At 51.1% G+C, this 27,875-nt stretch overlaps 12 protein-coding genes across 12 annotated transcripts; 6 read left to right on the top strand and 6 right to left on the bottom strand.

The window, feature by feature from the left end:
* Positions 1-44: 44 nt before the first annotated feature.
* EsH8_IV_001368 (PAP2 superfamily-domain-containing protein) lies at positions 45-1,441 on the top strand (the record flags this gene model as incomplete). Its single annotated transcript, XM_083266258.1, has 2 exons — positions 45-149; positions 227-1,441. The coding sequence occupies 2 exons, from the start codon at positions 45-47 to the stop codon at positions 1,439-1,441; spliced, it is 1,320 nt and encodes a 439-aa protein (XP_083125153.1).
* Positions 1,442-2,658: 1,217 nt separating this feature from the next.
* Positions 2,659-3,273, top strand: EsH8_IV_001367 (uncharacterized protein; the record flags this gene model as incomplete). Its single annotated transcript, XM_083266257.1, has 1 exon — positions 2,659-3,273. The coding sequence occupies one exon, from the start codon at positions 2,659-2,661 to the stop codon at positions 3,271-3,273; it is 615 nt and encodes a 204-aa protein (XP_083125152.1).
* A 1,264-nt stretch (positions 3,274-4,537) lies between these two features.
* Positions 4,538-5,770, top strand: EsH8_IV_001366 (NADP-dependent oxidoreductase domain-containing protein; the record flags this gene model as incomplete). Its single annotated transcript, XM_083266256.1, has 6 exons — positions 4,538-4,576; positions 4,653-4,772; positions 4,832-5,149; positions 5,233-5,453; positions 5,520-5,666; positions 5,749-5,770. 6 exons carry the CDS (start codon positions 4,538-4,540, stop codon positions 5,768-5,770), a joined length of 867 nt encoding a protein of 288 aa, XP_083125151.1.
* A 513-nt stretch (positions 5,771-6,283) lies between these two features.
* EsH8_IV_001365 (uncharacterized protein) lies at positions 6,284-7,250 on the bottom strand (the record flags this gene model as incomplete). Its single annotated transcript, XM_083266255.1, has 2 exons — positions 6,284-7,066; positions 7,140-7,250. The coding sequence occupies 2 exons, from the start codon at positions 7,248-7,250 to the stop codon at positions 6,284-6,286; spliced, it is 894 nt and encodes a 297-aa protein (XP_083125150.1).
* A 2,788-nt stretch (positions 7,251-10,038) lies between these two features.
* On the bottom strand, positions 10,039-11,197 carry EsH8_IV_001364 (uncharacterized protein; the record flags this gene model as incomplete). Its single annotated transcript, XM_083266254.1, has 2 exons — positions 10,039-10,721; positions 10,774-11,197. The coding sequence occupies 2 exons, from the start codon at positions 11,195-11,197 to the stop codon at positions 10,039-10,041; spliced, it is 1,107 nt and encodes a 368-aa protein (XP_083125149.1).
* Positions 11,198-11,595: 398 nt separating this feature from the next.
* On the top strand, positions 11,596-12,026 carry EsH8_IV_001363 (uncharacterized protein; the record flags this gene model as incomplete). The annotated part of the gene is made up of 2 exons (XM_083266253.1): positions 11,596-11,836; positions 11,887-12,026. The coding sequence occupies 2 exons, from the start codon at positions 11,596-11,598 to the stop codon at positions 12,024-12,026; spliced, it is 381 nt and encodes a 126-aa protein (XP_083125148.1).
* A 1,282-nt stretch (positions 12,027-13,308) lies between these two features.
* EsH8_IV_001362 (aromatic alcohol reductase) lies at positions 13,309-14,329 on the top strand (the record flags this gene model as incomplete). The annotated part of the gene is made up of 3 exons (XM_083266252.1): positions 13,309-13,341; positions 13,393-13,812; positions 13,883-14,329. 3 exons carry the CDS (start codon positions 13,309-13,311, stop codon positions 14,327-14,329), a joined length of 900 nt encoding a protein of 299 aa, XP_083125147.1.
* Positions 14,330-15,785: 1,456 nt separating this feature from the next.
* EsH8_IV_001361 (UbiD family decarboxylase) lies at positions 15,786-17,310 on the bottom strand (the record flags this gene model as incomplete). Its single annotated transcript, XM_083266251.1, has 3 exons — positions 15,786-15,848; positions 15,943-16,269; positions 16,318-17,310. The coding sequence occupies 3 exons, from the start codon at positions 17,308-17,310 to the stop codon at positions 15,786-15,788; spliced, it is 1,383 nt and encodes a 460-aa protein (XP_083125146.1).
* An 857-nt stretch (positions 17,311-18,167) lies between these two features.
* On the top strand, positions 18,168-18,749 carry EsH8_IV_001360 (flavoprotein; the record flags this gene model as incomplete). The annotated part of the gene is made up of 1 exon (XM_083266250.1): positions 18,168-18,749. The coding sequence occupies one exon, from the start codon at positions 18,168-18,170 to the stop codon at positions 18,747-18,749; it is 582 nt and encodes a 193-aa protein (XP_083125145.1).
* Positions 18,750-18,933: 184 nt separating this feature from the next.
* EsH8_IV_001359 (fungal specific transcription factor domain-containing protein) lies at positions 18,934-21,124 on the bottom strand (the record flags this gene model as incomplete). The annotated part of the gene is made up of 3 exons (XM_083266249.1): positions 18,934-19,992; positions 20,063-20,314; positions 20,375-21,124. 3 exons carry the CDS (start codon positions 21,122-21,124, stop codon positions 18,934-18,936), a joined length of 2,061 nt encoding a protein of 686 aa, XP_083125144.1.
* Positions 21,125-22,870: 1,746 nt separating this feature from the next.
* EsH8_IV_001358 (putative aldehyde dehydrogenase) lies at positions 22,871-24,438 on the bottom strand (the record flags this gene model as incomplete). Its single annotated transcript, XM_083266248.1, has 3 exons — positions 22,871-23,476; positions 23,531-23,924; positions 23,990-24,438. 3 exons carry the CDS (start codon positions 24,436-24,438, stop codon positions 22,871-22,873), a joined length of 1,449 nt encoding a protein of 482 aa, XP_083125143.1.
* Positions 24,439-24,840: 402 nt separating this feature from the next.
* EsH8_IV_001357 (thiamine pyrophosphate enzyme) lies at positions 24,841-26,655 on the bottom strand (the record flags this gene model as incomplete). Its single annotated transcript, XM_083266247.1, has 3 exons — positions 24,841-25,100; positions 25,160-26,498; positions 26,584-26,655. The coding sequence occupies 3 exons, from the start codon at positions 26,653-26,655 to the stop codon at positions 24,841-24,843; spliced, it is 1,671 nt and encodes a 556-aa protein (XP_083125142.1).
* Between the last annotated feature and the right edge of the window lie 1,220 nt (positions 26,656-27,875).

Raw genomic sequence — 27,875 nt, 5'->3', positions numbered from 1 at the left:
AGACACCGAGACTCACGCCTACCCGCCCCAAATCGACAGTCATCATGGCCGACGGAAAGCTTCCCGACGGCAAACTGCCCTATGGCACCCCCGAAGGCGGCTGGAAGGCAGTACGCACTTGGAGGACACCCGACTGGGTCGAACCGATTGTAAGGAAACTCTAAAGGGCTCGCGAGCGCGGGAACCCACCGGACAAGGTATCCCTCGAGGCTAACACCAGCACTAGCTGATCGTTTCCATCATGCTCATCGCCCTGTACTTCACCCGCCGAAAGAACTACTCGATCCTCCGCCGCAACAATGCGACGTACGAGCCCCTCTTCGACCAAGGAGACTCCTCTCCCCGCATCTCGGATGATTCGTACGAGCCCGTTCGAACCGACGCCCACCCGCCCAAGTACCGCACCATCTTTGGCTGCATCCGCGTCAAGACCCCGAACTCGAGCCGCTTCGCGAGGCACATCCACTCGAGAATCCTGCAAAAGTTCCCCTTCCTCATCGAGATGTTCTACTGGGCCATCACCTTCTTCTTCTACCGCATGACGGCCGGCATGGCCCAGAGCTACTACGGCGGCCGGAAGGCCGTCTGGGACGTCGCACAGGACCACGGCCTCTTCCTGCTCGAGACCGAGGCCAAGTTCTTCGGCGAGGGCACCAGGACCGGCCCCGAGCGCTGGGTCGAGTGGCGCGTCTCCCACTGGTTCCTCGAGGGCGCCCAGGTCGGCGACTACCGTGGCATCTGGCTGACCATCCTGAACCGTGGCTACTCCCTCATCCACATCCCCGGCACCGTTGGCTTCATCGCCTACTACTACGCCTTGGCGCCCACCCACGCCCGCTTCTGCACCGTCCGTCGCACCATGACGCTGCTAAACATGTTCGCCTTCCTCATCTTCATCTTTTACCCTTGCGCGCCCCCGCGCCTGATGCCTTCCGAGTACGGCTTCGTCGACACGGTCAACCTGGAGAACGCCGAGAGCGTGTGGATGAGCGGCAAGTTCGTGAACAAGCTGGCTGCCATGCCGAGTATGCACTTTGGCTACGCCTTTGCCATCGGTTGTGTCTTCATCGCCGACTCTGCCATCCTCAACCTCCTCTTCGGCCGCCTGCGCAACTACCTGCTCAAGGACGACCTGGACAAGTCGCTGGACATTGATGACGTCGAGCTGAAGGAGGTCCAGGAGAACCGCCAGCGCTGGAAGAGCTGGGTCATGTTCGGCTTCGGTGTCTTCTACCCGAGCTGGATCCTTCTCACCATTGTCGGGACTGCCAACCACTACCTGATGGATGCCTTGGTTGCCACCTTCTGCGCGTTTATGGCCTACCTCTGCAACCGCGCCCTGTTGGTATTCCTTCCCGCGGAGGACATGCTGCTTTGGGCCTGGAGGCTCGAGAAGCCCGTACCGACCACGGGTCGCATGAAGAATATTGCCGTTCGGTAGTTATGTCGTCGCCGGAGGAATTTTGTCAAAACATGTCGAATGAAGTCCCTTGCTCATCTGTTCAAAGCATTGTATAGGCGTTGGGAAAGGACAATGGCCTCTTATATTTTGCACCATAGGCCAACATCGGGTGCCGTATTACCCTCTATAATGAAAATTCGAATCTTCCTTGTTGATAGACTTGATTCTTGGTTCCCACGCTCCGCCGCCAGAGTTACGAGGCGCTCGGGTCTCTGTTTAAATAAGTAGAAAATTTGGTGTCTTTGTAATGGTTCGTATTCGGTGGGCCTAGCACTTCCAAGGACCCTCCGTATAAGCTCTTTGTCCGCCCGGGGAACTCGGGACATTGTTCGCTGACCAACAGAAAGTGTAACTAAGAAGCCGAACTGCATATTCGCTGCCCGAATTCATTTCCCAGGCCGAGATATCCGTGCCGGCGGGCTTGTTTAGTTAGCTCCTTTTGGGGCGGTGGTCGCAAAGTCGGCGGCCGAAGTTGCCGGGATCCGGGCAGCCCCCCCTTTGTTCGATTCGGCCATTCGTACGGATACACGGCAGACAATGCGGGTTCGCGGTTGAGGTGGCGCCTCGAGGAGGGTCTGCAGCAGGAATGACTTTGCGGGGGATATTGGCATGAGGCTACGAGGCACCGGGGAGGAGTTGGGCCATCACGTCAAAAGACCATGGGAAAAGGGTTGTGGTCTTGTTATCTAGTCGAGAATTTACTGCCAGGTCGTGATCCCCTTTTTATCGGATGTACATTACCGGGCGCGTGATGGTCGACCGGAGCGCATCATGTCGCCCGCGATGCTGGCCTATCGCGTCGCACCATCAGCACCACGTGTAGAGGCGGGCCTTTTTTTTTTCTCCCGCTGCTCTCTTTTGTCCATGCGATAACGTCAAAGGCTGTAACATCACGCGTGACATGGAAATTAGATGTGTCTGGGCCGTGTTTCCCCCACGGCGAACAAGTGGCTTTGAACCTCGGCCGACTTTTGTTCGCCGTGCCACCGCTCGGCGGATGAACAATGGGTTTGTGTGCGGGATACGGGATTTGTCTTCCCCAACAAACGCTCCCGTACAGGCTGGATTCCGGGTATTATAAGAAGACCCAGCCTGGCACGGGAAGAAGCATAATGGCTTGTTGACAGACCCCACCGCATCTCAATACTCAACACGTAAGTTACAAGCACACACAGAGATACACGCTCACAGGCACAATGACCGAACCGTCGTCGCGCTCGTCGGCCCGGGACCCCTCGAGCCGAGCCCACGACAGCCGGCCGCAGGAATACCTCCGCATCCCCGGCCTCCTCTTCGACGACGTCCCCGTCCTGATCCCCCGCGAGCACGCGGCGGCCCTCCGGTTCCTGCGGCCGCGCGGCTTCGACCCGGGTCTATCCTGGGAGCGGTACTACGCCCTCCTCGAGCCGCTCGACCGCGTGGCCCACCGGCTCGTCGACGTGTTCGACTACAGCGTCCACGAGCTCAGGCACGGCGGCGGCGGCGGCGGCGGCGACGACGACGGCGAGCGCGCTCCCCTCCGCCAGCCCGCCTTCTGGGACGGCTTCTTCGAGCGCGTGCTGGACCGCCTGGGCCCCGCGGCCGAGGAGGTCGGCATGAGCAGCGCCGACGTCATGTGGATCGTGTTCCTGTACACGCGCGCGTGGGAGACGACGCCGCGCGCGCACCGCGCCCGGTGGCAGGGCTACTGGCGCCGGGCCAACATCCACCACCTGCACGACCTGCTGCGGGAGTGGACGGGGATGCTGAGGGCGAGGCGGCTGCCGTGGTCCGTCGTCTTTGGCGTGCTCTTTGGCGCCGCCGGGCCGTGAAGAAGGGGTGTATAGAAGTATATATGCAAGGTAGGTAGGCGGAGCGAGAGGTAAGTGGGAGCCGAGTGACTGACCCGAGTGTGACCGATATCCGGGGGAGAGCCGTGAGTTTGGCGTTTGTTTGCCTGTGATTGGTATCTACTTGCTTCCAATGAATTCATTTCGTTTTGAACTCGGCTGTCTGTTTCTTGTCCCCTTCCCCTGTTCACAGCACACACTCGGTGTTTAGGTGGGATTCGTATACAAACTTGACTTGTGGATCTCGTTCCCGACTCAGCTCCGAGAGTGTGGACGGCATTCGGCATCAAGAATTGAAGGTGTTCTAAATAAACTTTTGTAACGTTAAAAACCGGCACCCCTTGTACCTGGGCCGATCATTCTCTAGGAAATAAAATATGTAACGGCTGCTAAATGCGGGGGATCGTCGGCAGCCCCCTCGGGTCCTTCGTTCATAGTGAGAATCGGCCGATATTCATGAAGCTTACCTGACCTAACCCGCCGCCTGTTGTTGAGTCGGCGAAGATGGAATCATGGCAAGCTTGTTGTACTCAGAAGAGGACCAGATGAATGAGAAACATATAGAGAATACCGGGATTGTTCTACTTTGCGCATCCAAGAAAATTATGCAGCTGCTGCTCAGTCCAACCTCACTCAGGCCATGTAAGGGTATCCTTCCGTGGTGGAATGAACCCCCCGCAGAACTCGGACCAGAGGGCCTACGGCCGCCCGAGATGGCCTCCGAAAAGACAATTAAAGTGGCTTCGATAGAAACCTTATCGTGGCAGCTGGCTCTCACCTCGGCAGGCCGATTCCAGCTCCGGTCATACCTGAAGGCGAGGGCCGTAACAGCATGTAGTCGCAGACTCTGGGGCATCACCCCATGATCGGGCGATTTTGGCCCAAGAGGAGGCCGTTTCAATGGGAAAAAATACCTCAGAGGGGATTCGGTAAAGCCAATGACCGTCGAGGACGGCCGTGAAATAGGTGCTGCTGCGACGAAGTCCGAGTCGAGCCCTGGCGGCCGGAGATTTCGCGATGCGACCTTTCGGAGACCGAAACCGGGGCGGACGAGAGCCCCACCGCCGCCCCTCTTCCCAGGGTGATGTCACGGGCGGGTCAGCCCGCATCGTCGGGCGACTTCGTCACGCCCGCCTCATCAACTCCGAGCTCCTCAAAAACCTCTCACCCAGCTCCTCCAAGATTGCGAACTGCGGAACGTTTGGCGAGACAAGCAAGCAAGCAATTAATCAATCAATCGATCAAAATGGCGGCGAACAAGTACACCCTGGCCACTCGGCTCACCGTGAGTCTCGCCAATCCTCACCACCCGCCATGTGTATTCGACCTGGCCTCTTGAGCCCCCTGCTGACATCCCACAGCTGGCAAATGGCAAGACCATTCCCCAGATCCAGCTGGGTCTGTACATGATGTCCGGTTCCGAGGCGACCAAGAGCATCCCTTGGGCCATCACCGCCGGCTACCGCGGCTTCGACTGCGCAGTGAGTGGCTGGAAACCGGACATGTCCTGGGACATGCTGACTTGCCTCTGAAAAATTAGCAAATGTATCACAACGAGAAGGAGGCTGGCAAGGCCATCAGGGACTTCCTGGCCAGCGGCGACAACGCACAGGGCCTGAAGCGTGAGGACATCTTCTACACGTCCAAGCTGGCGAGCTGCAGCACGTCGTACGACGCCGTGCGCAAGTCCATCAAGCAGTCCGTCGAGGTCTCCGGGCTCGGCTACGTGGACCTGTTCCTGCTCCACAGCCCCTACGGCGGCAAGGAGGCGCGGCTGACGAGCTGGAAGGCGCTCGAGGATGCCATTGACGCCGGCGAGGTGAAGATGGGCGGCGTTAGCAACTACGGTGCGGCCCACGTGAGTCGCCCAGCAATGCAGACCAGAGCCTCGCGGCTTGGGAGAGTAGATGTGAAGAGGGACTGACTGACATCGTCACGCAGATTGAGGAGCTGATGGCCTCCAAGCCCCGCATCGCGCCCGTCATCAACCAGATCGAGGTGCACCCATTCAACACCCAGACGAAGATCAGGGAGACGTGCGCCAAGCACAGCATTGCCATCGAGGCGTACGCGCCGCTGGCCCGCGGGATGCGCATGAAGCACCCCAAGATCCTGGCGCTGGCCAAGAAGTACAGCTGCACCCCGGCCCAGCTGTTCGTCCGGTGAGTGTTTTCGTTCGTTCAAATCTTTGCGCGGTGGATATGAGTCCTGACGACACGTCCCTTCAGCTGGTCTTTGGAGCACAACATGATCACGCTCCCCAAGAGCGTGCGCAAAGAGCGTCTTGTCGAGAACGCGAGCGTGTCGGAGATTGAGATCTCCAAGGAGGACTTGGCTGCGATGGATGCCCTCGACGAGCACTTGGTCACCGATTGGTAAGTCTTTCAACCAATGCCCCTGCCGTATTAAGCAGGCAGGATTTGTCAGGCAAAGGCCGGATCTAACGGAGTGCTCTAGGGACCCTACTGAGGCGCCATGAATAAAGAATAAAGGTATTCAAGATGATTAAGGTTGGATATTTGTAAAAGGTTACAGTCAGCGACAAATAGAAGTCCCGATAATTACGTTGATTGATTTTGACCTTCTGTTCCCAGCCAAGGCCGTTGGCTTAATAGTGAACAACATCGTGCAGGTGCTGCAGCGGCCTTTTAGGCAGAAATTCTTGATCGTAACGTGTCGTGGAATTATTGCTTCTTGAGAGGGCTTCCATCTCAGGTGTGCAAGCGCCTTGATCATTTCATGGGAGCAAGCAAGGGATGCGTAGTCGAGGTAATAATTCGACGTGACTAATTGGCCACCAGCTAGGTTCTCTTTCGTTCTAATGGAGAAATGTTTATTGTAGCTGTGCTGCCGTGTTTGATTACAAATTTCCACCGAGCAAAGTCTGTAAGAATGCAGTCACAAACCCAAGTAGGTTCAAGCCCGTGCCTATATCCAGACCAGCAACGGCAACAAACTTGTCTCACACTTCTTGTTGCTTACCGGCACGCCGTTAAGTCAGTCTATCGTTCACCCACTCGATAGTACCGGCTGCCCCAAGGATGTCTTCTGTAATATGTTCCCCCACAAGGTTCCTCCGATGCTCAATGACAGCTCCCTGTGCGCAAATTGCCGAGACGTACGCCGCATTATCCGCTGCTGGAGATATCTCATTGAATTCAGCCTTGTAGATGTAAATAGGCATCTTTGGAACACCGTGCGTGCCCATCAAGCCCGTCGAATTGAGGATTGACGTGAGGACAGGGCTCTGGAGTATCTTCGATCCGTCTTTGAAGTACGAGAACAGGTCCTTTCCAGGCCCCCCCGATGAGGCTTGGGACAGACATCCGCCGGCCACGGACAGGAATTCACTTCTCTTTGCGTCCGAGATCCACTGAGATTCAAAGAGAGCGGCTGCCTCTGGGTACGCCGCGGCCAGGCCCTTGATGGCGCCGAAGGCGAGGCCCGCGAACGTGCCTTTGTTGATTACCGGCACAACGTTCCCTGTGTTGGCAATCAACCCGCCTAGGGCAGCGCCCTGTAAGGCTAGTTCAGGTGCGTAAGTTGGCTGTAACTCGGCTCCCCACTCTGAGGCGATGGAGCCTCCTGAATATCCGCACATCGCATACCGCGCCTTGGCTGACAGTCCTGTTTGCGTCGTGGATTCAGTGCTCAGCGCTACACGGACGGAGTCGAGCGTAGCATAGCCCGCCTGGAGACCGGAGCTGTAGGCGGCTGTGAGACTCTCGTAGTCTGACGACACCACGTACCAGCCGTTGTTCAAGGCGGCGGCGATCTGTTGTGTCAAGGAAGGTTAGTCTGCCCTGGTTGCCTTTTTCTGAGGTGAACGGAACGGGGCTAATAGTTACCATTGCAATGTCCGTCAGCGTCGTAGTGTTTGCCCCTGCTTGAAACGCGTAGCTGGGACTGCAGTCGTTGTTGGCGCTGTCGTAAGCCGTTTGGTACGCCAGGAGCTTCATTGGGTTGACATTTTTCGGGACGAGCAGACTTGTCACGGCGGCGGCTGGATTGGCGAAGCTGTCTGATGTCCGGTACAGGTATTGGTACGAAGCCTTGACCGTAAGTAGAGTCGCAGTTTTGCCTAGGATTCCAATGCGTCAATCGTTTTGGACGATGTTACAAAGGCATACACGCCTTCCGGCGGCTTTGTGCGTATTCCTGACGTTGCTGGGGGATCCCACAAGATCGTAGCAACAATAGTTGCTTGATGGGAAAACAAGGCTTAAAATAAACCAACCCGATAAACTAGTCTCGTACTACATCGGCAGTGACTTCTAAGAGCGCGGGCGGAGCAGTCTTCATACATAATATCAACACGAAAATAACAACGATATCTTCATATATACACTTGGTCGCCGTGTAACTGAGACATCGGTAAAATATTTTTAACAGCAGCTATTTTTTTTTATTAGATCGTTTAGCTGGGGTTATTGCAACCAGGCGCCCCCTTCCTTCATAGCTTTGCTTCAAATATCGCGCAAGTCAATTGTTCAAGACTAAGCTGTTTCCTTTGAAAATACTCACTACCTAATGTAAGCTTTCGTGCTGAATCACTGCGGACCAGACAATGAGCCGCTACTTTGTAAGCATCTCCCTCAGAGCATTAACCTCTGCCTCTTTTCTGGCCAGCTGGATTTTGAGCAGGTCCCGTTCCTTTTCAACCTTATTCAACGCAGACTCCAGCTCGGCAATGCGATCTCGACCTTTTTGGCGATACCGACGGGCGGCAATGTTGTTTCGCTGTCTTTTGATGGCAATTTCGTTCTCTTCGCTGATCGAATTTGTGTCCTTGGTCGGTGGGTCGATAAATTTGCGCTTGGGGCCAGTATGGAATGGATCTGGATGTAGTAGACGCAGGGGATCAACTGTCAGGTTCTGATCCGGTGAAGTGTCAACACTCTTTGTGTCCAAGGGAAGAGCGGCATCAAGAAATTGGCTCGAGTTGTGTCGATGGGAAGCACCATGATGTTTAAAGCGCAGGGTATGTCGATGATCAGTGATTGGAGCCGTAGAATCTGGTAATTATCTGTGAGAATCTTGGCTTAGTTACAAGGCACTGGGCTTACATACCATGAGGCTGTGATGAAACTGGAGTCTCAATGCTGCTCAACATCCCTATAAAGCCATCTTCTTGGGCCGGTCCAGGTCTATTACCGAAAAACAAGTCATCATCTTTTGAAATCACCTCAGGCGATTCGTCAGAGATAAGTCTGGAATCAAGAGGGTAATAGTCCGGAAGATGAGGTCTAGGCCTGAGCTCTGCAACATTCGCATCCCATCCGAACGTCGGCTCCAACTTTTCGGGAGGCGGGACCATATAGCCTCCGAAGGGCGGCTAGAGCTTCCTTGGTTGTTTCTGTCGGAAGAAGTCCAAGGCGTCTCGAAAACCTGTCACAAAGGTGGCAATTGTGGCGCGATCATAGACCTAGTTTCAAGAGCCTCCCCTTCACGGAGAGGCGGGCTTTAGGAGAACAAAAAGCGAGCTTAACTGGTATCTAGCCATTAGAGAGGATAACCAGACGAAGTGAGTTTTATAAGAAACTTTCTCTGATGCCAATTACAGAGGAAACGGTGTAAGAGATCAGCGGAGGACATCTTTTCGTTCTGCAGATATGTGAGAGAGAAAGCAGCTTAGAATGCAATACTTCACCTGCTGTCTCCAGGGAATCTCTCATTGGACGGGGCTGTGGGTGAGTCAAGATGGCTCATAATGACTATTTGCTCACGCGCCTGTGATTGGTCCATGTACTGCCAGTCCTCTAGATAAAATGGGCAGCAGAATTTGAAGTTTAGCCACTGCCTGGTGGTTTTTTCTGGGACAACCCGGATGTTTCCTACGATATGGTAGGGTACTAAAATAAGCCCTCATGCATAACTGTTCATTAAAATCGATGGTGAGATGAGGATGGCTTAGATACGAAGCTTTTTCGTTGAATCTTATCCAAGAATTCACGCTGCTTTAGTATTGGAATGGCCCTTCCCACTGCTCGTTGAGTACGAGCCTAAGAAGTTCGCGAGTGTGACTTACATTGTCATCATTCATTTTATTTTATTTTTTAATATGAGCTCGTGTTATTTGAGCGGTCTTGAAGTGTCTGCATAGTTAATCATGGCATATTCTTTTCCTAATTAAATGCTCGTGTTGAAGTGTTACATGATGAAAGGCAAGTGCTTTTGGGAAAAATGCTAACATTTTGGGTAGAGATCAGTCACCAGCGATTGAGAGACTATAGCGAACTGATTTTTGTATTAAATGCAAGAGAACACGCATGCGCTTGCAATTATACTTCAGCAGCAGATCAAACCTTTGAACTCTCGCAAACCTGGGTCGTATATCAGCGTGGGACTTCCAAGGGTAGAGAGCCCAACATGCACACTTCCACTCAACGGCCGCGATGTTAGGCCAATGATAGGGTTGGCCTTGATAATAGCGTAATGTGATAAAATTTGCCTGAAATAACCTTGAGAAATGAGATGTCTGCCAATTGTTAGCTAGGATGCGAGCCCAAGTCCTATTCCTCGGTGGTTACTCCGAATCTGCACTATATGACTCTACGGCGACAAGGGGCGATCAACATGAATCTCGGCTTGGACAGCTAAAGTGGTGGAAGAGGTTGGGGAAGTAGTTGGTGACTCTGAAGGAGTCGCAGTGCACAGGTAAAACGCCACAACACCCCTCAAAGCAGAACATGGGTTTCTGATCAGGAGCGCCTACCCATGGGATTCTACTGGAATTCCTTGTTCCAGTCACTCTCCATTATGTACCTCATCCCAGTGCACTTCAGGAAAGTCCTCTGAAGGGGTGTCCAGAAGTGGCTGCTCAGTACCAAGCAAATTCTTATCAAAGAAGGCTCTGATGAATGTTCTCGAGATGTTGACCATTCTGTTACCGTCAATGGCGCCCTTCGAACGTGTTGTGCCGAAAATCTTCCAGAATGTCAGGTCAGACCAGTCACTATGCGTGGTCCCATCTACAGAGAACAGACGCCACCAGCCAGTTTGCCAGGCGCGGTAATTGTTCCAGGTGCGATCGCTGTTTGCATTGTGGTTTTGGAAGCCAAGGATCATCGATGGCTTTTTCAGGTCCGAGTCGGAGGTGCTGTTCAATCGACCCAAGTTTGTACCGTCTACGTTGATGGCGGCAGCTACGGCGTCGCTCTCCAGAGCCACAGTCAGAGCAGCGGAGCCTCCGACGGACACACCGAATGCGCCGAAGTTATCAGTCTTGAAAGGCGCCGTGAGGTCTGCCACCAAAGAGGGGAAGTAGTCAATAAAATGCAATTGGTGCTTGACCCTGGTGGCGTGCAGCTCCTCGAGCCATGCAACAGTGTAGTTAGAGAAAGCTGGCGAGATGCCGTAGACACCAGTGCCATTGGGGTATCGCAAAAAGGGCTGCTCATAGACGTGGTCAAATGCAGCCACGACGTATCCTACAGCGTCCAGTCAGCGCCAGCCAGGAAAACCCGGGAATCGAGTGCTTACCGTGCGAGGCGAGGTCAGAGATAACAATGTAGTTTCCATCAGTCGTTGGACCCCAACCACCGGGCCCGAAGAGAAGTGTCGGGCCCGTTCCTTCGTCCAGATACGAGGCGTTCCACCGCACTGTCGACGTAAGATGGGAGATGTTGTAGCTCCACAGAGCAGTGAACAGCTCAACAAGCTCGGCCTCTAGGTACGGCTTCGGGCAAGGCTTCTCGTCTAACGTAGGATAATAAAGCGTGACGAGATATTCGGTTGCGACGCCGTTCGGCCACACGGGGTCTTCCTCGTTCAAGAATGGAATAACAAAACGCTGGGCACCGACATTGTACTTGCCCGTAGGAGCCGGGATTGGTTCTCCAAGAACTATCTTTGCAAGCGACACCCAGAGATGGAGCGTTACAGCCCAGGGAACTTGAACCTTCATGGCAATTATCGAAGACGCAAGACAATTACTTGCAAGACGTGACAAGTTGAAAAGTCTTCCACGCGATGCTGGTCTGTTTAAATAAGCATTGGGGCAAGCTTCTCTTATGCTGCTTGGCACGGCACTTTTGGATCTCGAACCCCTCCCACGACAATGGCAGAAAGCCTTGCTAGAAGCAATGCAGCGGCACAGTCGAATCAGAATGACATGCGTTAATCATCAGAATCAATCTTACCTCAATTAGGCAGCTGGTAATTTATATGCTGGATCTCAACCCCAGTCTCAATGTTGCCCGAGAGCTAAGAGGTGTCAGATTCAGCGGCCGCGCCTGGAACAATTGTGGAGCTGGCCCGAGATGATGCTGAACGAGAGCCTGAAAATGGGTGCGGAATCTTTGCATGGGTTACTGGATCAAGTACCCGTGGAAGGCGTACTGGGAGGAGCACGTCCGCGTAGTGCCCCGCACCCCCAACTTCTTTGAAGCTATGGAAAATGACCCGCTCGGTCGGATCCACGAACTGGTTCATCCATCCGTCCAGATCCGCTACTTCTACCACGAGTTCGGCTTAGACGATTCATACGAGTGGCAAGTTCAGGCGCTGACGTCGAAGAAGCGAGGGCTCACCCTTCAGCGGCGAAGTAGCCCGAGAGATGCTTGGGCCATGGAAACCTCCGGTGAAGACTGCCAGTATCGCAGTACAAGCCTTCCAATGTGAAGGTGTCTTTTGACCAAGCTGAGGCTGGAATGACCGAGAAATCTGAGATCATGTCCAAACAAATGCCCTTCGCGGAGAACCTCTACAAGTCTGTTAGTGGCAAGGAGAAGTGACTGCGAGAATCACTATGATGGGTTCGTATACAGCCAAAAAAAACCACAGCACCCCTCAAAGGAAATAAGGTTCTGATCAGGCGCGCCTACAGGTGCAAGCTAGCCCTGATCAGGCAAAAAAACTCCTTATCGCTTATGCTAACCTTTCCTCGCAACTGTAAAACGAGGTCGATTGGCCTACTGAGGCCGCTCGAGACTGCTGCTCCTGTGTCGCTAGGCCGATGAGAATGTCGAAACCCGTATTTAACTAAGGAGGTCGAATAGTAGAATAATCAGAGGTTCCAACAGCTGGGAGGTCTCTCGCTCTGATCAGGCTTGCTGTACTGCTAAGAAGGCTAAAAAAGCTTTTTAGGAGGGATAACTCGTTCCTTTGTTTACTTGAGTGTCTGATTAAGTGCACGAAACATCTGATCTGCTGCTGAATTGCCCATGGTTGGTTTCTGCGAGGCTAAGTTAGACAACACAAGAAAATGCAAAGAAGACCGTCCCTGATCAGAGCGGGCATCCGTTGTGCCACCCACCCCATTCCAGTGGTTAAAGCGAATGTTAAGGGAACTCCACAGCGCCAGTTAGCTCAAAGTTAAGGAAGGGAGAACGGGCTTCGTGGATCTTGAGTATAAAAACGCACGGATGTATTATGGTACCGAAAACCACTGTTCTTACGAATGTTCACTAATGCCGAGCAATTGTAAGTCAACGAACATAGATGGAGGGATATGTCCATAAACATTATAAAACACAATCTTGAATAATTACTGTCCAGAAAAACGTTCAAAACCCCGATTTTTTGGCCAAACTTCATGCGCTCAGTTGCTGTGAAATAGGCACCGTGCCGGGTTCAAATGAGCCGTCCCTCAACTGCCGGAAGTTTCTTTAGCAATCGGAAGCAAATTGACCACGGATGTACTTTGATTCCGAGCTGCTAGTGTGGGGATTTCGTTTCGGACGTAGATGTCGGCCTCTTAACAATTCCCGTTTGCCGCGCAAGGGGCCGTTACGCAGTACATGGAAAGAGGCTGATTGATAATGCCGAATGCGTGTCTTTAGTGGACATTGTGTGCTGGTTGCACAATCATGCCAGATCCCCAGTTATTGCGCGATGGCGCGATAACAGGCGGGGTTAAGTTGAGAATGGCTGTGCGCCGACACACCATATAAGTTGCCTACCCCTCACATCACAGCTGGGTGTTTACATTGCCAACATCAAGCCTTCGTCAATATTGAGATCGACACCATCAACCAGAATTTACGCCTTTACATAAAAGAATTCACCTTTTTCATCATGTCCGTCATCAAGAAAGTCGCCGTCGTTGGTGTAAGTGAAAGCACCCTACTGTCGAATAACCAAATGTGCTAATATTTGTAGGGATCGGGAAACCTTGGCCCTAGCATTGTCACTGCCTTGCTGGCGGACGGCTTTGACGTGACTGCAATTACGAGAAAGGAGTCTAAGGCAACCTTTCCATCTGAGGTGCCAGTCAAGCGGGTTGACCTTTCCTCGGCCGAGGATATCACTCAGGCACTGGAGGGCCAGGACGCCGTCGTTTCGGTTGTTGGAACAGCTGGCTTTGGGAGCCAGAAGACTCTTGCCGACGCTGCCGTCGCTGCTAAGGTCAAGCGATTTATTCCCTCCGAATTTGGCATCAACACCCGCGAGGCCCGTGGCTCCAAGATTGGCGCCATCTTGACGCCAAAGATCCAGACTGTCGACTACCTGATTGAGCTATCAGAGAAGAACAGCTTCTTCTCCTGGACTGGCATTTCCGTTGGACCATTCTTTGACTGGGTAAGAGAAACACTGTCCCGAGCTTGAACTTTTTCAAAGGTAGTAAAGTTATATGACTAACAAAAAGCAGGATTTCAGCGGTGGCCTCCTAGGCTTCGACGTGAACAACAAGACCATTAACATTTTTGACTCTGGAAACGAGCCCTTTTCCCCTTCCTCTTTGGGATTCGTTGGAAAGTCGGTGGCGAGTGTACTGAAGAACCCGGCCGACACCGCCAACAAGTACATCAATGTTGCCTCCTTCACTACCACCCAGAGGGAGTTGCTGAAGATTGTTGAAGAGGAGACTGGCTCCACCTTTGCTGTCAACAATGTTAAGACCTCAGACTTGGAGAAGACTGCCGATGAGAAACTGGCAAAGGGCGATTTCAGTGCTTTTATCCAGCTTCTCCAACAGTACACTTTTGGCGATGGACAGGGTACTGCTACCAAGGAGAATGCTGCTGTGACATTGCTGGGCCTGCAGGAGGAAGATTTGAAGGCAGCGACAAAGAAGGCTCTTGCCGCTTGGAAATAGTTCAAGGAATAATGACTAATGACTACGATTAAACAATATAATTATCAATTAAGAAAAAGAACGGCCATATTATATTTGAAGCGCAGTGGTAATGTTTGAACTCAATATTCGGAAGAAAGGCAGTTGAGGTTGAGCTTCATTACAAGCATTCTAGATTTGGAGGATTAGTGGTAGGCCGGATGTGTCCAAATCAGGGGACTTTGCCATAATTGCTTCGGTTCCCCAGGGACAGGAATCAAGCCACATCAACGCGCGTGTATAAAGCAGGTCCTCAATTTCCTGGAGGAAAGATGTAACACCTGACAATATAGTCTGGCGAGTCTGCCTACTTCCCTCAGATGTGGTGAACGCCCAGGCGCAATTTAAACAAGGCTTGCTCACGCCAACAACAGCTGCCCTCTTGCATGTGTCGACAGTATCCGCATTCATGCAGAAACAATTGCCGTCCAAAGGTTGAAGATAAAAGACTGATGTCTTGATGGTCTACAGGAATCAACACTGGGAGTGTAGCTGATTTTATCGGAAATGCTCTATCTCTGTTGGAATCACAGGTTACCCTTACGGGAGGTAATCGAACGTAAGCAACGAAAGGTCAAAACTGGTACTGTATTCTGGTGATTGTATCTGCGTGTAGAATAGTAGGTAGGTTGGCAGCGGCAGCAGTAGTGAAGATATCACTGTTGGCAGCCTGGAGGTTGGATCTCCAGGTTCCGCTGCCGCAGCCGTTGCCGCGGCCGGCTGCTTCTGCTGGCCGGCTCCCTGTATTCTGGCTGAGTAATCCAACAATCTCAATAGCTATGCTAAACTATATTGGACACCTTACGGTATACGGCGCCACACAATGTTGCCTAGTAAGGCAACTAGAATAGACATGGATATCCCGCCCCTATCAATAAAGGAGCATTCCGCGCCATTGATCCTTGATCCTGATTATCGGGCGTTGCTTATGCCGGGCCGGAAGGTGGATCCATCTTGAACAGCGTTACCGTCGGAATGTTCCGGTATCCTATTTGGGTTTCCTGTTGCCAACTGATAAGTCACAGATGCACGATACCCGCCACATTCTGGACAGTACCAGAGATTGCGGCAAAAGTTATATGGCAAAATAGAACATGGTGACTATGCATACTTCAATTTGGGGTCGGTCGATTGCTTGCTTTGATATGATGAGAATTTAGTGTGGAGCTGAAGCTCTAACTAAATCGTAAATTCTCTGATTCCGACAGAAGTCTAGCAGTATATTAACAAACCGCCCTAAGCCTACAGTTTGCAGACTTCGTATGATGCCCAGTACCGCACTGCCAGCGATTTAAATTATGCTCAATTCCCAAGATAGTTGCTTGTAGTATTAACGGAGCCGTATGTATTTGTGTCATATGGTGACAGGATTTCATGCTGTGAATGTTTTAATGTGCTTTAAACCCCATCATCGACCAATTTTCTATGACCCTGAGCTTTATTTCTTCAGGATATGAGTGTTCAAAGTCAACATGCTTGAAGGTTCTCGGTCTTTCGTATTCTGACGCAAGTATACAGTCAGAAACTAGTTTACCGCCCCGTCTTGGCGTGTCTGGTATCTGGGACATGTAAGGCGTCAAAGGATGTGATCGAACATCCTCAAAGTGATGGTCATCGTAACCAGGTCGACAGCGCGTGGTAAACGCCCACATGACTTTGTTCCAGTTGTAGACGTCAATGTCATCTCCCACGAGAAGGATGCGGTTAATGAGCATGCAACTCTTGTTGCTAAAGGCAATTTCGCCGAGCTTCCTGCAAAACTCAGCTGAATTGGTGCGCATCTCTCGTAGCTTATCTGTGTCCACCTGTAGTGCACACCATGTCGCCAATGTCTCAACAGGTGCGAAGGCCTCCTTGATGGGTAGACCATGCTCTTGACACAGGCGCAAGAGTTCAGGAGCCGCTAGTTGTGCCGTAGTATGCTTTTATGAGTTAGTGGTAGTTGAAGAGGCCATGAGGGTGAGACTTACTGATTCATCAACGATATTTCCCGGGCAAGAGATCGGCAGGATTGCATTGTCTCTGTAAGTGATGGCATTTACTTTAAACAGAGGCCCAGGTCGTGCTTCGTTATCAAATACAATGGCCAGGTAATCTCCGAATGGACCTTCCTGGCCAGTCTCTGTAAATGACATTGTTCCCTCTAGGACGATCTCACTATTTGCTGGGACCATGAGGTCATTGAGCTCACATTTGACGAGGTCTAAAGGTCTGCCCGTAATGGCACCAACATACTCACTCTCGGAGATACCCTCCGGAACAGGCATTGAAGCCACGATGGATGTGATCGGCGGAACGCCAAGAGCTAACGCCCAGGGCATCTCGGTCTTCCCCTCCTTCAACCACAAGTCTCGGATAATGGAGTTGTGCTGTCCGGAGCCCACAAGACAGACCAAGTGGTTCTTGTCATGAACCATACCTCTGAAGATGGACCAGTTGGTCCAGGATTTGTCTGGTGTTTGGAGAATATGTATCCCATAAGTGGCCAAATATTTCCCACCATCGCTTTCATGTAGATAGGGAACCGGCAGTGCTTCGAGGTCGATGTCGTCGCCAAAAATCTTATTCTCCTTACATGGGCCGGTCGGTAACGTGTTGGGCGGCAACAAATTCTCTTTCTTCCAAGACATTAATCGGTCTGAAATGTTTTTCCAAGTTGCATTGGGCGGTAAGCCCAGGTTTCTGGCCACTCTTCCGAACTTCTCTTTCCGCCCTTGTCGTAAACTAGCTGCGTTGCCGAACATGCGCCACATGCCGTTGTGGGCGCCCTTGACATTGTTGAAAAGTGGCGCTTTTTCATTGAGCTCGCTTACTCGACGAACAATTGCACCAACTTCGAGATGAGGGTCAACTTCTTGGTTGATATCTACCAGGTCGTTGTCTTGTCGCAGGATATCGATGAACTTTCTGAAGTCAAGTTGGGCCTCGATGGGATCTACCTGGATGCTACGAGTCGGGGTCATGGTGGTTTGCTTCGTGAATAGGCGTTGCTGAGAAGAAATCGCAGAATAACAGCGGTTCGACCTAATCCCCAAGCGATGGAAAAGTGCAAATGGTCGTTGTCGGGCTGCCATCGATCAAGATGTCTAGAATGTGGTGGTAGTAATTGTGAAGAACTTGTTGAAAACAATAGCTCGACGTACAATACAATGAATTACGGTTCGAAAAGTCCTCATTTAGGCTGTCAATATTTGTTGTACACAACATGACTATGAGATCCGTGGCTTAAACAGGGGCGGAACGGGCCATGACGACGTTCCGGGCTGCGTTCCGCCACGCTCCTATCTCCAGGAACTGTCCCGTCAAAGGATCCACTGCGCTAAGTGACGTATCTGATTGTTCTAGAGAGCTTCAATGTCTTGAATAGTGCTTAGAGTCTAAACCTCAGGGTGCTTGCCACGATGCGCGCATGTTTTGGATGGTGACCCAAAAGCCCTACTACCTTCGTTCAACTTCATTCCATCATATTTAATTACGCTGAGACTGCATCATATATCTCTCCGGTTAAGTTTTAAAGCATCATTTAACAAGTTCACATACTCTTTGGAAACAGCAAGAGAAAATGGTCCGTCATTTTATGATGCTACGGTCGATTCAACGTTCTGAAATGTTCAGGACCTTTGGAACCGTCGCATCGCATAGTCGCACTCCGAGTATTAGGCGATATTCCGAGTCTGTAAATAAAGGCTCCAACCCCACAGAAACGACACGTGGGGGGGATGCATCGCCCACATCCTTAGTCTCAGCACAATCCGATAGCAGCAAGCTCCCAGTATACGTCGACACAAAACTCCAAGAATCTAGGTCCAGGATCCGCTTCATGCCACCCCGGTCCAAGCGAATAATTGTCGGCATCACAGGTGCCACCGGCACCCCTTACGCAATTCGACTTCTTGAAATCTTGCGCGAGCTGGACGTCGAGACACACCTTATCATGAGCAAATGGGCGCTCGCCACACTCAAGTACGAGACGCCACTCAACGAGGCGCAGGTGCGGAGACTCGCACATGCCAACTACACGGCAAAGGATATGTCAGCACCAATTGCATCGGGGTCTTTCCAGCATGATGGCATGATCATTGTACCTTGCAGCATGAAAACGCTGGCATCCGTCCGCGCGGGCTTTGGTGACGATCTCATCACGAGGGCTGCCGACGTGACACTAAAAGAGGGGCGACGGTTAACACTTGCCATAAGAGAGACGCCGTTGAATGACATCCATCTTGACAATATGTTATTTTTACGACGTGCTGGCGCTGTCATTTTTCCACCAGTGCCCGCATTCTACACACGGCCAAAGAGCTTAGAGGAAGTTATCGACCAGAGCGTCGGCCGTATGCTCGATACTTTAGGATTTTATGTCGATGGTTTTGAGAGATGGGATGGTTTCCAGCGGAAATGATATGGTCGTTTTCGTGATCGTTCAACATCAAGAAAATACACAATTGTGAGGCTCTGAAATCGACACTCAGTACCAATGAGGTTATACAAGCCAATATACATATATAGAAGCAGATGTTATTTTGAGGCCGATTTAACATCATCGCGAAACCGTCGCAACAAAACAAAAATACTTTGCTGTTTAGCTATTCCTCGTACAATAACTCGCCTTCTGAGAAGAAAGTTTTTCCGTCAATGAATGGCCAATCCAGAAACGTGGGCGTCAGGGCGCCGTAATCAGTAATGTTATTCATGCCCCCAGCCCCGTCTGATGCGGACATTGCCAGACCTATGTTGCCCGGCAGCATAGAAAAGTCTGGCACAAAAGTATTGCTGGTGGTATGACAGAGAGTTCTGTCATTTCCATCACCTTCAACAACCCTTTTCACGGGACTCTTCGAGTTATTTGCCGGGACCGTTGAAGTGGCTCCCCACCGAAACGACTCAGGAGCAGACTCCAAGCTTCTCATAAGTCTCGTAGGTCTTGAATCCATCTGTTGCCGTGGTACTGAGTCTGCTAAGGGCTTGTACAGTTGTTGCAAATCTCTGGGCAGGATATTGAGCTGCACCAAGGGCTCTCGCATTAACAGCAACCTCTTCCAAAGCTTCCGCGAAGCGCGTGATGTTGTGTTATAGGCCTTGGCCAAATTGAACGCTTTTCGAAAACTGTTGCTCAGAGTTTGTTCAAACTTTTCTGGCAAATCCGGTGCTAGGGCAGCGTGATTTTGAGTAATATGAGCAATAACCAGAGACATGAGAGCACATGCGCTTGCCAGCAAGTGGACGTAAAAAGGTTGTTGCTTCCGATAAACCTCAGTGGACTTGTCTAAATTGGACAGAATATTGATAGTATCAGAAATGAGGTGCACAGCCGGCTCAATACTCTTTTTGCTGGCTGCCGTCAACTTGTTGCCGAAGAAAAATGGTCTGAGCAGCATGCTATGAGCCGCATTGGCCCTTAGGTTGAGCAGAACGGCCCAGGACGGGATGCGGCTAATGGGCGTCGTGTTCCAGATGCCTTGCTGTGTGAAGTTGTAATTCCCCACCGCGTTCTTCCGCCATTGATCTATTTGAAAGTTCAGAATGGAGAAATTGTCGTCCTCTTCATAAGCTTGCCCTGTGTCGGCGACACGAGATATCGGAGAAGTGAACTTGTCGCTGACTGACATAAACGAGACCATGGCCTTGAGATACGGGGACTCGACCTGCAAGACTGTGTTAGTGTTCCATTCGCGGTTTGCCTCCAGAATTAGCACAGCCTCATACGCTACTCACAGAAGACTTCATTGCCTGATGAAAATGTGACTCTTGAAAATGCGTGGGGAGGCCAGTTGCCGCACTCCACTGGCGATCCAAGACAATGGTGGTGCAAATAATAGCAACAACTTGAGATCTTTCATGCTCGGTACCCAGAATGTGTTCAGGGACGTCACGACTATGCAGTCCCAGCTCAAGAAGCATATTGCCAGCCAAACCGCACATTCTCCATGCAAAACGGATGTCATCCTTGAAAAAGTGATAGGTTCCCTAATAAGTCAAACAGTCAACAGTCGTGTTCAGGGTTTTCCATGACTTTGGTGTTCATACTATGAGCAGTAGGATAACTGCATTCCTGATTTTCGGTGTGGGGGACACGAGCTTCTTCCCAATGCCGTCCCGGCAGTAGGAGTATATGGTCTTGGCTATATCAATTTCTGATGTTGGTTCTGCACAGAGAGCAACCGCCAGGGTCAAGTTAACGACCAGGAGTGAGTACTCATCCGCTGCTGGCATGACCGGCTCATACCAGGTCTCAACTTGTCTGACCAAACCTTCTAGGTCAACTATTGGGTGGAAGTCGCCAAAAACTGCCTGATACGTGTACATGAGCCGTACTGACTCTTGCTGTGTCAAAAGTCTTTTAAAACCGGTAAGCCTTTCTAAAGCTCTACCGGAAAGTCGGGCAGATTCGGCTCCATCGTCGTCATCGAAACCATCGGTTAAATATTCATCGTCAATTTGGTTGTCGTCGATGCTAGGTAGACGAGGTCGACCATATCGATGGGTTAAGTCGCCTTGCTGCATACGCATCTGGGCCATGTTCAAGCTGTAGTCCGGTGACGTTGGGCCGCAAAACTGTCGCCGCTGAGCTGCCCGTTTATCTGTTTGCTGTCCGGGAGATTCCTGCGGCTGTGGAGCGTCGCGACCCAAGTCCGATGCAGATGACGTATATTTTGAGTTGGAGTATTTGTCGATTCGTTGTGATGATGTGCTACGTTCCATGGAATTCATTTTGGATGTCAAGGTGCTGACTTGTTCCTGAAGATTGGCAACAAGCTCCCCGATAGAACTCAACATTCTTCCAATTCTGTTAATGGAAATTCTCACTGAGACCAACTGAATAAAATCACCTTGTGTTTGGATCCCAACGACTGTGATTCTCCTCACAAATTTGTTGCGTCTTAGATACCAGAGCGGGATTCGGCTCGGTTTCCATCCGCGAGTCTCTTGATGAGACACTTGGTGGTGGCGTATTTGACTGCAGTCCGGCTGCCGACGACTCAGCTGCAACATCACACTCAAGTGATCGTGATACGCAGTATGCACAAGGGTTATCTCCAGAGCATCTACCCTTGCGCCTCCGACAGGCGTCGCAGGCACGCAACACGTATGGCGCTCGCTTTTTTGTGGACTCCGGCCCGGTCGGGGCTGCTGTCCGTTTGTTGCTGCCCGGGTACGTCGCCATATCAGTATCTGTATTGTACATTGTCCTCACAGTATTGGAGAAGATGGGGGCATTCGGGAAATGAATGGATAAAAAATAATCCTCGAAGCCAGCGCGAAAAACAAGCAGGCGCCGCTCTTATCTAATGTGGCTATTGTATTCATCAAATCCTCTGCGGCCATAGACTCCCCAGGCCATCTACGCAAAAGATAAGAAACTCGGTTTCTTGTTGGCGAAGTTCAAGGACGCTATCTGCAATGATAAGAAAATTGGCATACGCCAACCCTGCTCTCCTCCAATCTCTTGACTTTTGATTGTCAAGAGTACTTTTATTATCACGAGCTTTGAATCCTACGGCTCAAAATGTAGAATCAAAATGGCCCTGAATTCGAGTAGCTTATTAAGAGAAAACCAAATATGTCATGCATCTTTTATGAGGCATTATGTTGAGGGCTGTCGGGCCTCCGAAGACCGGCATCTCATTATCACGCCGAGTCAACTATCCGATTCAGGGGCACCATCCGTAATATGTACGGCACTAAGGGTGGCGGCGGGGAATGCGGGGATCGATGAGAAATCAGCTTGTGGCCGTGCAAGCGCGAAGCTAAGGCTTCCGTTATCACTCCAACGCATGCGATAAGCATTCCGTTAGGAATCGGAATGAACGGAAACTGGGGCCACATAGTTCCTAAGATCAGGGCAGGATATCAAAGTGCAGATGCTCAATGATAATATCGGGCATGGTTGGATCTTGCAAGACTCATTCAAGTTCGAGCTGAGTGGAAGATGATCACTTTGGGAAGGGATGAATATTGCTTGCTACATCTCACCAACATATTTAGATATAATAAGTCCACGAGAGAGCCAAGCAGCACAGAAGCTTTGCGTTGAGAATGAGTTCATGAAAATAACGGAAATCTTTCGGAAAACATTCGTAGCAGTAAGTAAGACAATAATTTTTCTTGATAGCACACGCAGGCGGGAAGCGTGCGCGTGCGATAAGGTGATGTGGATGTTTCATATGCCAGAACGACCCTTGGGATGGCAACGACAACGCCAGGTTTGGTTACAATATTAACGTCCAAGAACCACCAAAAAACCTGATAGCTTCGCCTCTCACACTGATATAATGCCATCTCTCAAAATATCTGAATATTCAGCCTTGCTAAACTCTAATATACGGCTGACTTCCCTGGCTTTTGAGACCACAGCTGTCAATTTGAACGCCTAAATTCGTCTTATAAACTGTAACATCCTGTATATATCTGTGGACTGTACGTATCTTCTTGAAATGAACTATGATTGATTGCTGTTACGTATAATTCAGCAATATGTAATTTTCATGTACTATCTGTCATCTTTCCCACTATGGGACAAGCCTACTCCATCCATGTCACAGACTTGCAGTAGAGAAACTCCTCCAAGCCCTTCGTTCCGTTGAACCTTCCAAACCCGCTCTTTTTGACGCCCCCATGAGGCAGAGGAAACTCATCATGGACGGTCATTGAATTGATATGAACAGCACCGGAATCGATTTTGTCGGCAATCCGAAAGGCCACCCGAAGATCTTCAGAATAGATCGAGGCGGCAAGTCCGTAATCCGTGTCATTGGCAAGCTCAATCATCTCATCTTCTGTCTCGAAAGTGTAGATAGAAACGCTAGGGCCGAAGGACTCGCTACCGTAGAGATCCATCGTCGGCTTCACATTGGTGAGAATGACCGGGCGCATACGAGTAGCGACATTCTCCCGGTCGACTTCGGCCGACCCAGAGGAGCCGGCTATATCAAGCGTGCAGGCTCCCTTCAGCACGGCATCTTTGACGAGGGCTTGATTACGGCTAACCGACTGAGCGGTAATGAGCATCGGTGTGTCATTGACGGAACCGAATGTCTCATTCACTGTCTGCTTGAATACAGACTCGAACTGCTTTTCAATGGAGGAATGAACCAAAATACGTTCCGTAGACATGCAAATCTGACCGGCCTATCTATATGTTAGATTTCATACAGCCATATAATACGTGGTGAAAATACTTACGTTCAAGAAAGCTCCAATGGCGCAGTGCATCGCAGCTTTCTGCAGGTCTGCGTCTGCCAAAACTACGGCAGTCGACTTGCCCCCGAGCTCCATAAGCACTGGCTTTAAGTGGCGACCCGCTTCTGCAGAAATGATGCTGCCTACGCGACTGCTTCCAGTAAAGTTGATCTTTTTGACGGCGGGGTGAGCTATTAGTGAGTTGGTGACGGCCGAGGCGTCTTCCGGACGGTGAAGAACCAGGTTCAGGCAACCATCGGGCAGTCCAGCTTCGCGAAAGACGTCAACCATTGCCCAATAACACTTTGGAAGAAGCTCTGATCCCTTAAGCACCGTCGTGTTGCCCGTCGCCAGGGCGAAGGTCACTGAGCGAAGACCCAGGTGGTAGGCCGCGTTCCTATGATGCGTTAGAATACCTCTCTACTTGTTTGGAATGCCATGTCCAGGATTGATGGCACTTACCAGGGCGCGATACCGAGAATGACGCCATACGGGCGTTTGTACACAATTGCTCGCATCCCATCGTGAATAGAGTCGGGAACGGTTCCTGTGCAAGCATCTGCAATCTTCCCCGCAGTATCCTTCAGGCCTTCAATCGCCAAACCCAGGATGAAGTCCTGATAGCCCTGGTTTGCTCCGACCTCTTGGTGCATGTACTCGCCAAGTTCTACTCGTCGCTTCTCCATGATTTCAGCGGCGCGTAAGAAGATGTCACGACGGTGCGATGGCTTGGTCTTGGACCATGCTGGGAAGGCAGCCTGCGCTGCGTCCGCGGCAGCGATGGCATCTTCCTTGGACGCAGCCGATGCGGCCCAGATTGGTTTGTTCTCGAGGGGCCCAACCTTCTGGAAAGTTGTCTTTGTCACAACATCTTTCCCATTGATGATGAGGGGAATTACACTTTGTGCCATGTCTAAAGTTTCACTCATGGTTCCCATTGTCGGTAGCGAGAGATTGGAGAGAAAGCAGTATTCTGTGTAACCGAGGCAGGGCCAACTATGTGAACAAGTAGGATTTAAACGCCTCACAACATGAGACCTGCACTAGCGCTTACCGTGCATCCCATAATGCTTGGCAACTTGAGCATTTATGATCAGAACTACGCCTAACTTGTCTGCAAATGCATCGTCGGCTATCCATACGCTTTGCCGAAAGTTGTCACATGTACCATGAAAGTCTAGGCGTGGACCCGGTCTAGAAGCAGGATTTCGGAAGGAAATGATATTTGGCTACCTGGCCACAGGTCCGGATCTTCAGATCGGAACAGGTCTGTACGTCTGTCCGGAACGTTCCCTGCAGGTGTGTATCTGCAGCTACCAAGACCCACTCAATCGAACCTCCAGAATGGCAGAGATGCCGCTTTCTACCGCCTTAACAGCCTCTGGGATCATAGCGTCGAGGTCTCTGACGCTGCTCGCCACTCCCGCCCATGCCTTGCCGCCCGCCGCCGCCTTGGCAATTCCCGAAAAGTCAGGGGTTGGCGAAAAGGAGATATTCAGGTCTTCATTTGTGGAGGCCGCTCCATAGCCGTCAGGATGAACGAGCTGCAAGGAGTTCCGAGGAGCATTCCAACCTAAGGAAATATTAGTTTCCCGGCCAAGATTTCGGGGGGGGGGGCTATTTGGAGCATACCTTTGTTACTGAGGACTATTGTCAACGTCGGAAGCTCGTATCTTCGCGCAACCCAATAGACAGTTCCAGGGCAGCCGAATAGGAACGTACCGTCGCCCACGATCTCGCAGACAAAGTTGCCCTTGCTACCAGTGCGGAAGTTCCTCGCCAGCTTCACGCCCAGCGTCGCACCGCCAGACCACCCCAAGCCGCCGCCGCCACAATTAATCAGATGTCCTGGCTTATCCACTCGCAACTGGTTGTAAATAGGCATCGCATTGGTGACGGCCTCGATTGTCCACACAGTGTCCTCAGGGCATAGACTGCGCAACCGAGACGCGAGATAGTGAGTCGTTGGGTACAATGAGTGGTCTGCGGGCGGTGCTGCAAGACAATCGAGCTCTTTGATGCATGCCTTACGTGACTCCTCCAGCGCGGCCCAACGCGAGACGAACGGTTCCTGCTTTGACAAAATGGAGTAATCCGCGTGCCGAGCGATGTAAGCATTGAGCTGCCGCAATGCAGTCTCGGAATCTGCCCGATAACGTCGAAAGGCGGGAATGTAGTACAACGGCATGTTCTGCTTCAAGGGGTCGACATCGATGTGTATGATCTTGGCTCCAGTTCTTGGTCTACATTGTGTCGGAATCCAGGTTACGTCGCAGTCGATAACCAAAATCACGTCGGCCTCCTCAATGCTGGCGTCGCGACCGATCCTGACACCCAGTGAGGCCCGGTGGGAAAAGGGGAAGCATACATCGCTGCCCAGAGCATCAAGGACACGGGTGCCCGGGACACTTTCTGCCAGTCGAACCAACTCCAAAACTGTTGCATGGTTGCGACCAGTGTATCCTACAATAATCAGTGGCTTCTCAGCGCCGGCGAGAGTTGCTGCGATCAGTTCCACAGCTTCCTGGGGGAGAGCAGTAGGCGCCACAGGCTCCCAGGCAGCTTGATCCAGGCTATAGGGGGTAATTTCCTCCTCCATGACCTCTCTGGCGCCCACGACGTAGACAGGGCCCTTTGGGTCGCTCGTTGCAAATTGTAGGGCGCGGTTCATGACCTGTTTGACGTTTTTCCCGGTCTTAAATTCGCCTGTGAAGCGACAATATTGCGATACGATTTGGCGTTGATCGGGGGCGTCCTGTAACCAATGAATATACTCTGTGCGCGATCCCCTCATCTCACCCTCGAGCGTGAAAGGAGAGAGGCCTGCGAAGATAAAGACAGGACACCGTGCAACCGATGCATTATGAACAGCGCAGCCCAGCATCTGCGTGCCTACATCGACGTGAACTAGCACGCACTGCGGCTTGCCAGTTACACGAGCAAAACCGTCTGCCATTGACATGGCAACCATCTATAAGGACATTAGCTTGATCTTTCTCGAGCATCAGGGGCGCCGCATCAACCCTATAATTAGGCTGTGGACTGTAATATCTCACCTCGTGAGGGCAGGTAATAACCCTCGGAAACTTGACACCTTTCAGGTGGGCACCATGTGCCAAAGCCTCCATGATAGCCGGGTGGTCAGACCCCAAATTGACGAAGACATGGGTGACGCCAGCCTGTCAGCCATAGGATTAGCAAGCTGTTTTCTCGTTCTTGAAGTGATATGGCCTTTGCGTGAGGTTCTTCCTCTAGGGCATCAAACGGCCATAAAGACTTACCTCGTATAGGCCCTCAAAAAAAGCAAATGACGCTGTATATTTCTCTCTGGAGACACTTGTTAGTCGCTATGTCATTTCAATGAATCTTTTTGGGCGTGGTGTTGAGCCCGATCAACCCTAGCCACGTTTGACAAGGACGGAACAAGGCCTTGGCCATTACGTACAAGTCGGACACCATATTGTGTTGCTTTCAGATAAATTTAGAAGTTAAAAGACGCCCAGTATTAGGTGCAGATTCTTTCCGTCAAAGTCTTAAGAAGTTGCCGTTTTCACTGCTCGACGCCGCCCTGGCTACCAGTTGACGATGAGCCATCTCATATGCGATGTCAGCCTGCCGGTGTAACCTTCCATGACGACCAAAAACTCATAAGCTGATGCCATGCAGGAACCAATCAGAAAATTCGGCAGCCGCTGCACATTGCCAATGGTTCCTAGCCTTGGCAGCGCTATTCCCACCATAGAGCTATACACTAATCGGAACTTCGTATTCCGGGGCGCGGCGCAACGGAATGTGGAGTATACCCGCCTGGACCTACTTTAGTTAGATTCTGTATGTGGTCGTCTGCCAAACAGGAAGGTAGAGCTTCGATATGCCCGCCGCTTCACCCCCAGTGTTACGCAGCTTGAAGTTAGCCATGTCATAAACGGGAAGAACAAGTAGCTTTGTTATGCCGAGAATGGCGTCAGGTATTATCTGAACTCTCGGCATAATTCAGACGAGCATTTTCGGATTGAATTTTTCCAATTCGCCACCTTTGACTAGAAACGAAACCAGCTGCTCGAAGAATACAAGCAGCATCCTTCGCCTGACTTTGCGCCTACTAAGCCATGCAGGGACCAGTAGCTCATTTGCACCCTCTTTAGACGACAGAACAAGTAAATTTTCTTGGTGATATTTACAAGAAGAAGTTTTGCTGGTATGAAAGATGGCTATATTGGTTGTATGCTCAGAGGCAAATCTCGCGATACTTTCGATTCTCTGCTAATATCGACGTCTGGGTTGAGAATAGGGAATAAAAATTATGCATGGTATTCTTTTCCAACTAGGTATTTCAAATGTTAAGGGG

The sequence above is a fragment of the Colletotrichum jinshuiense genome, chromosome 4, assembly GCF_051148585.1.
Source record: "Colletotrichum jinshuiense chromosome 4, complete sequence".
NCBI lineage: Eukaryota > Fungi > Ascomycota > Sordariomycetes > Glomerellales > Glomerellaceae > Colletotrichum > Colletotrichum jinshuiense.
The sequence above is the reverse complement of the archived record's forward strand: the minus strand, read 5'-3'. Positions and strand labels throughout refer to the sequence as shown.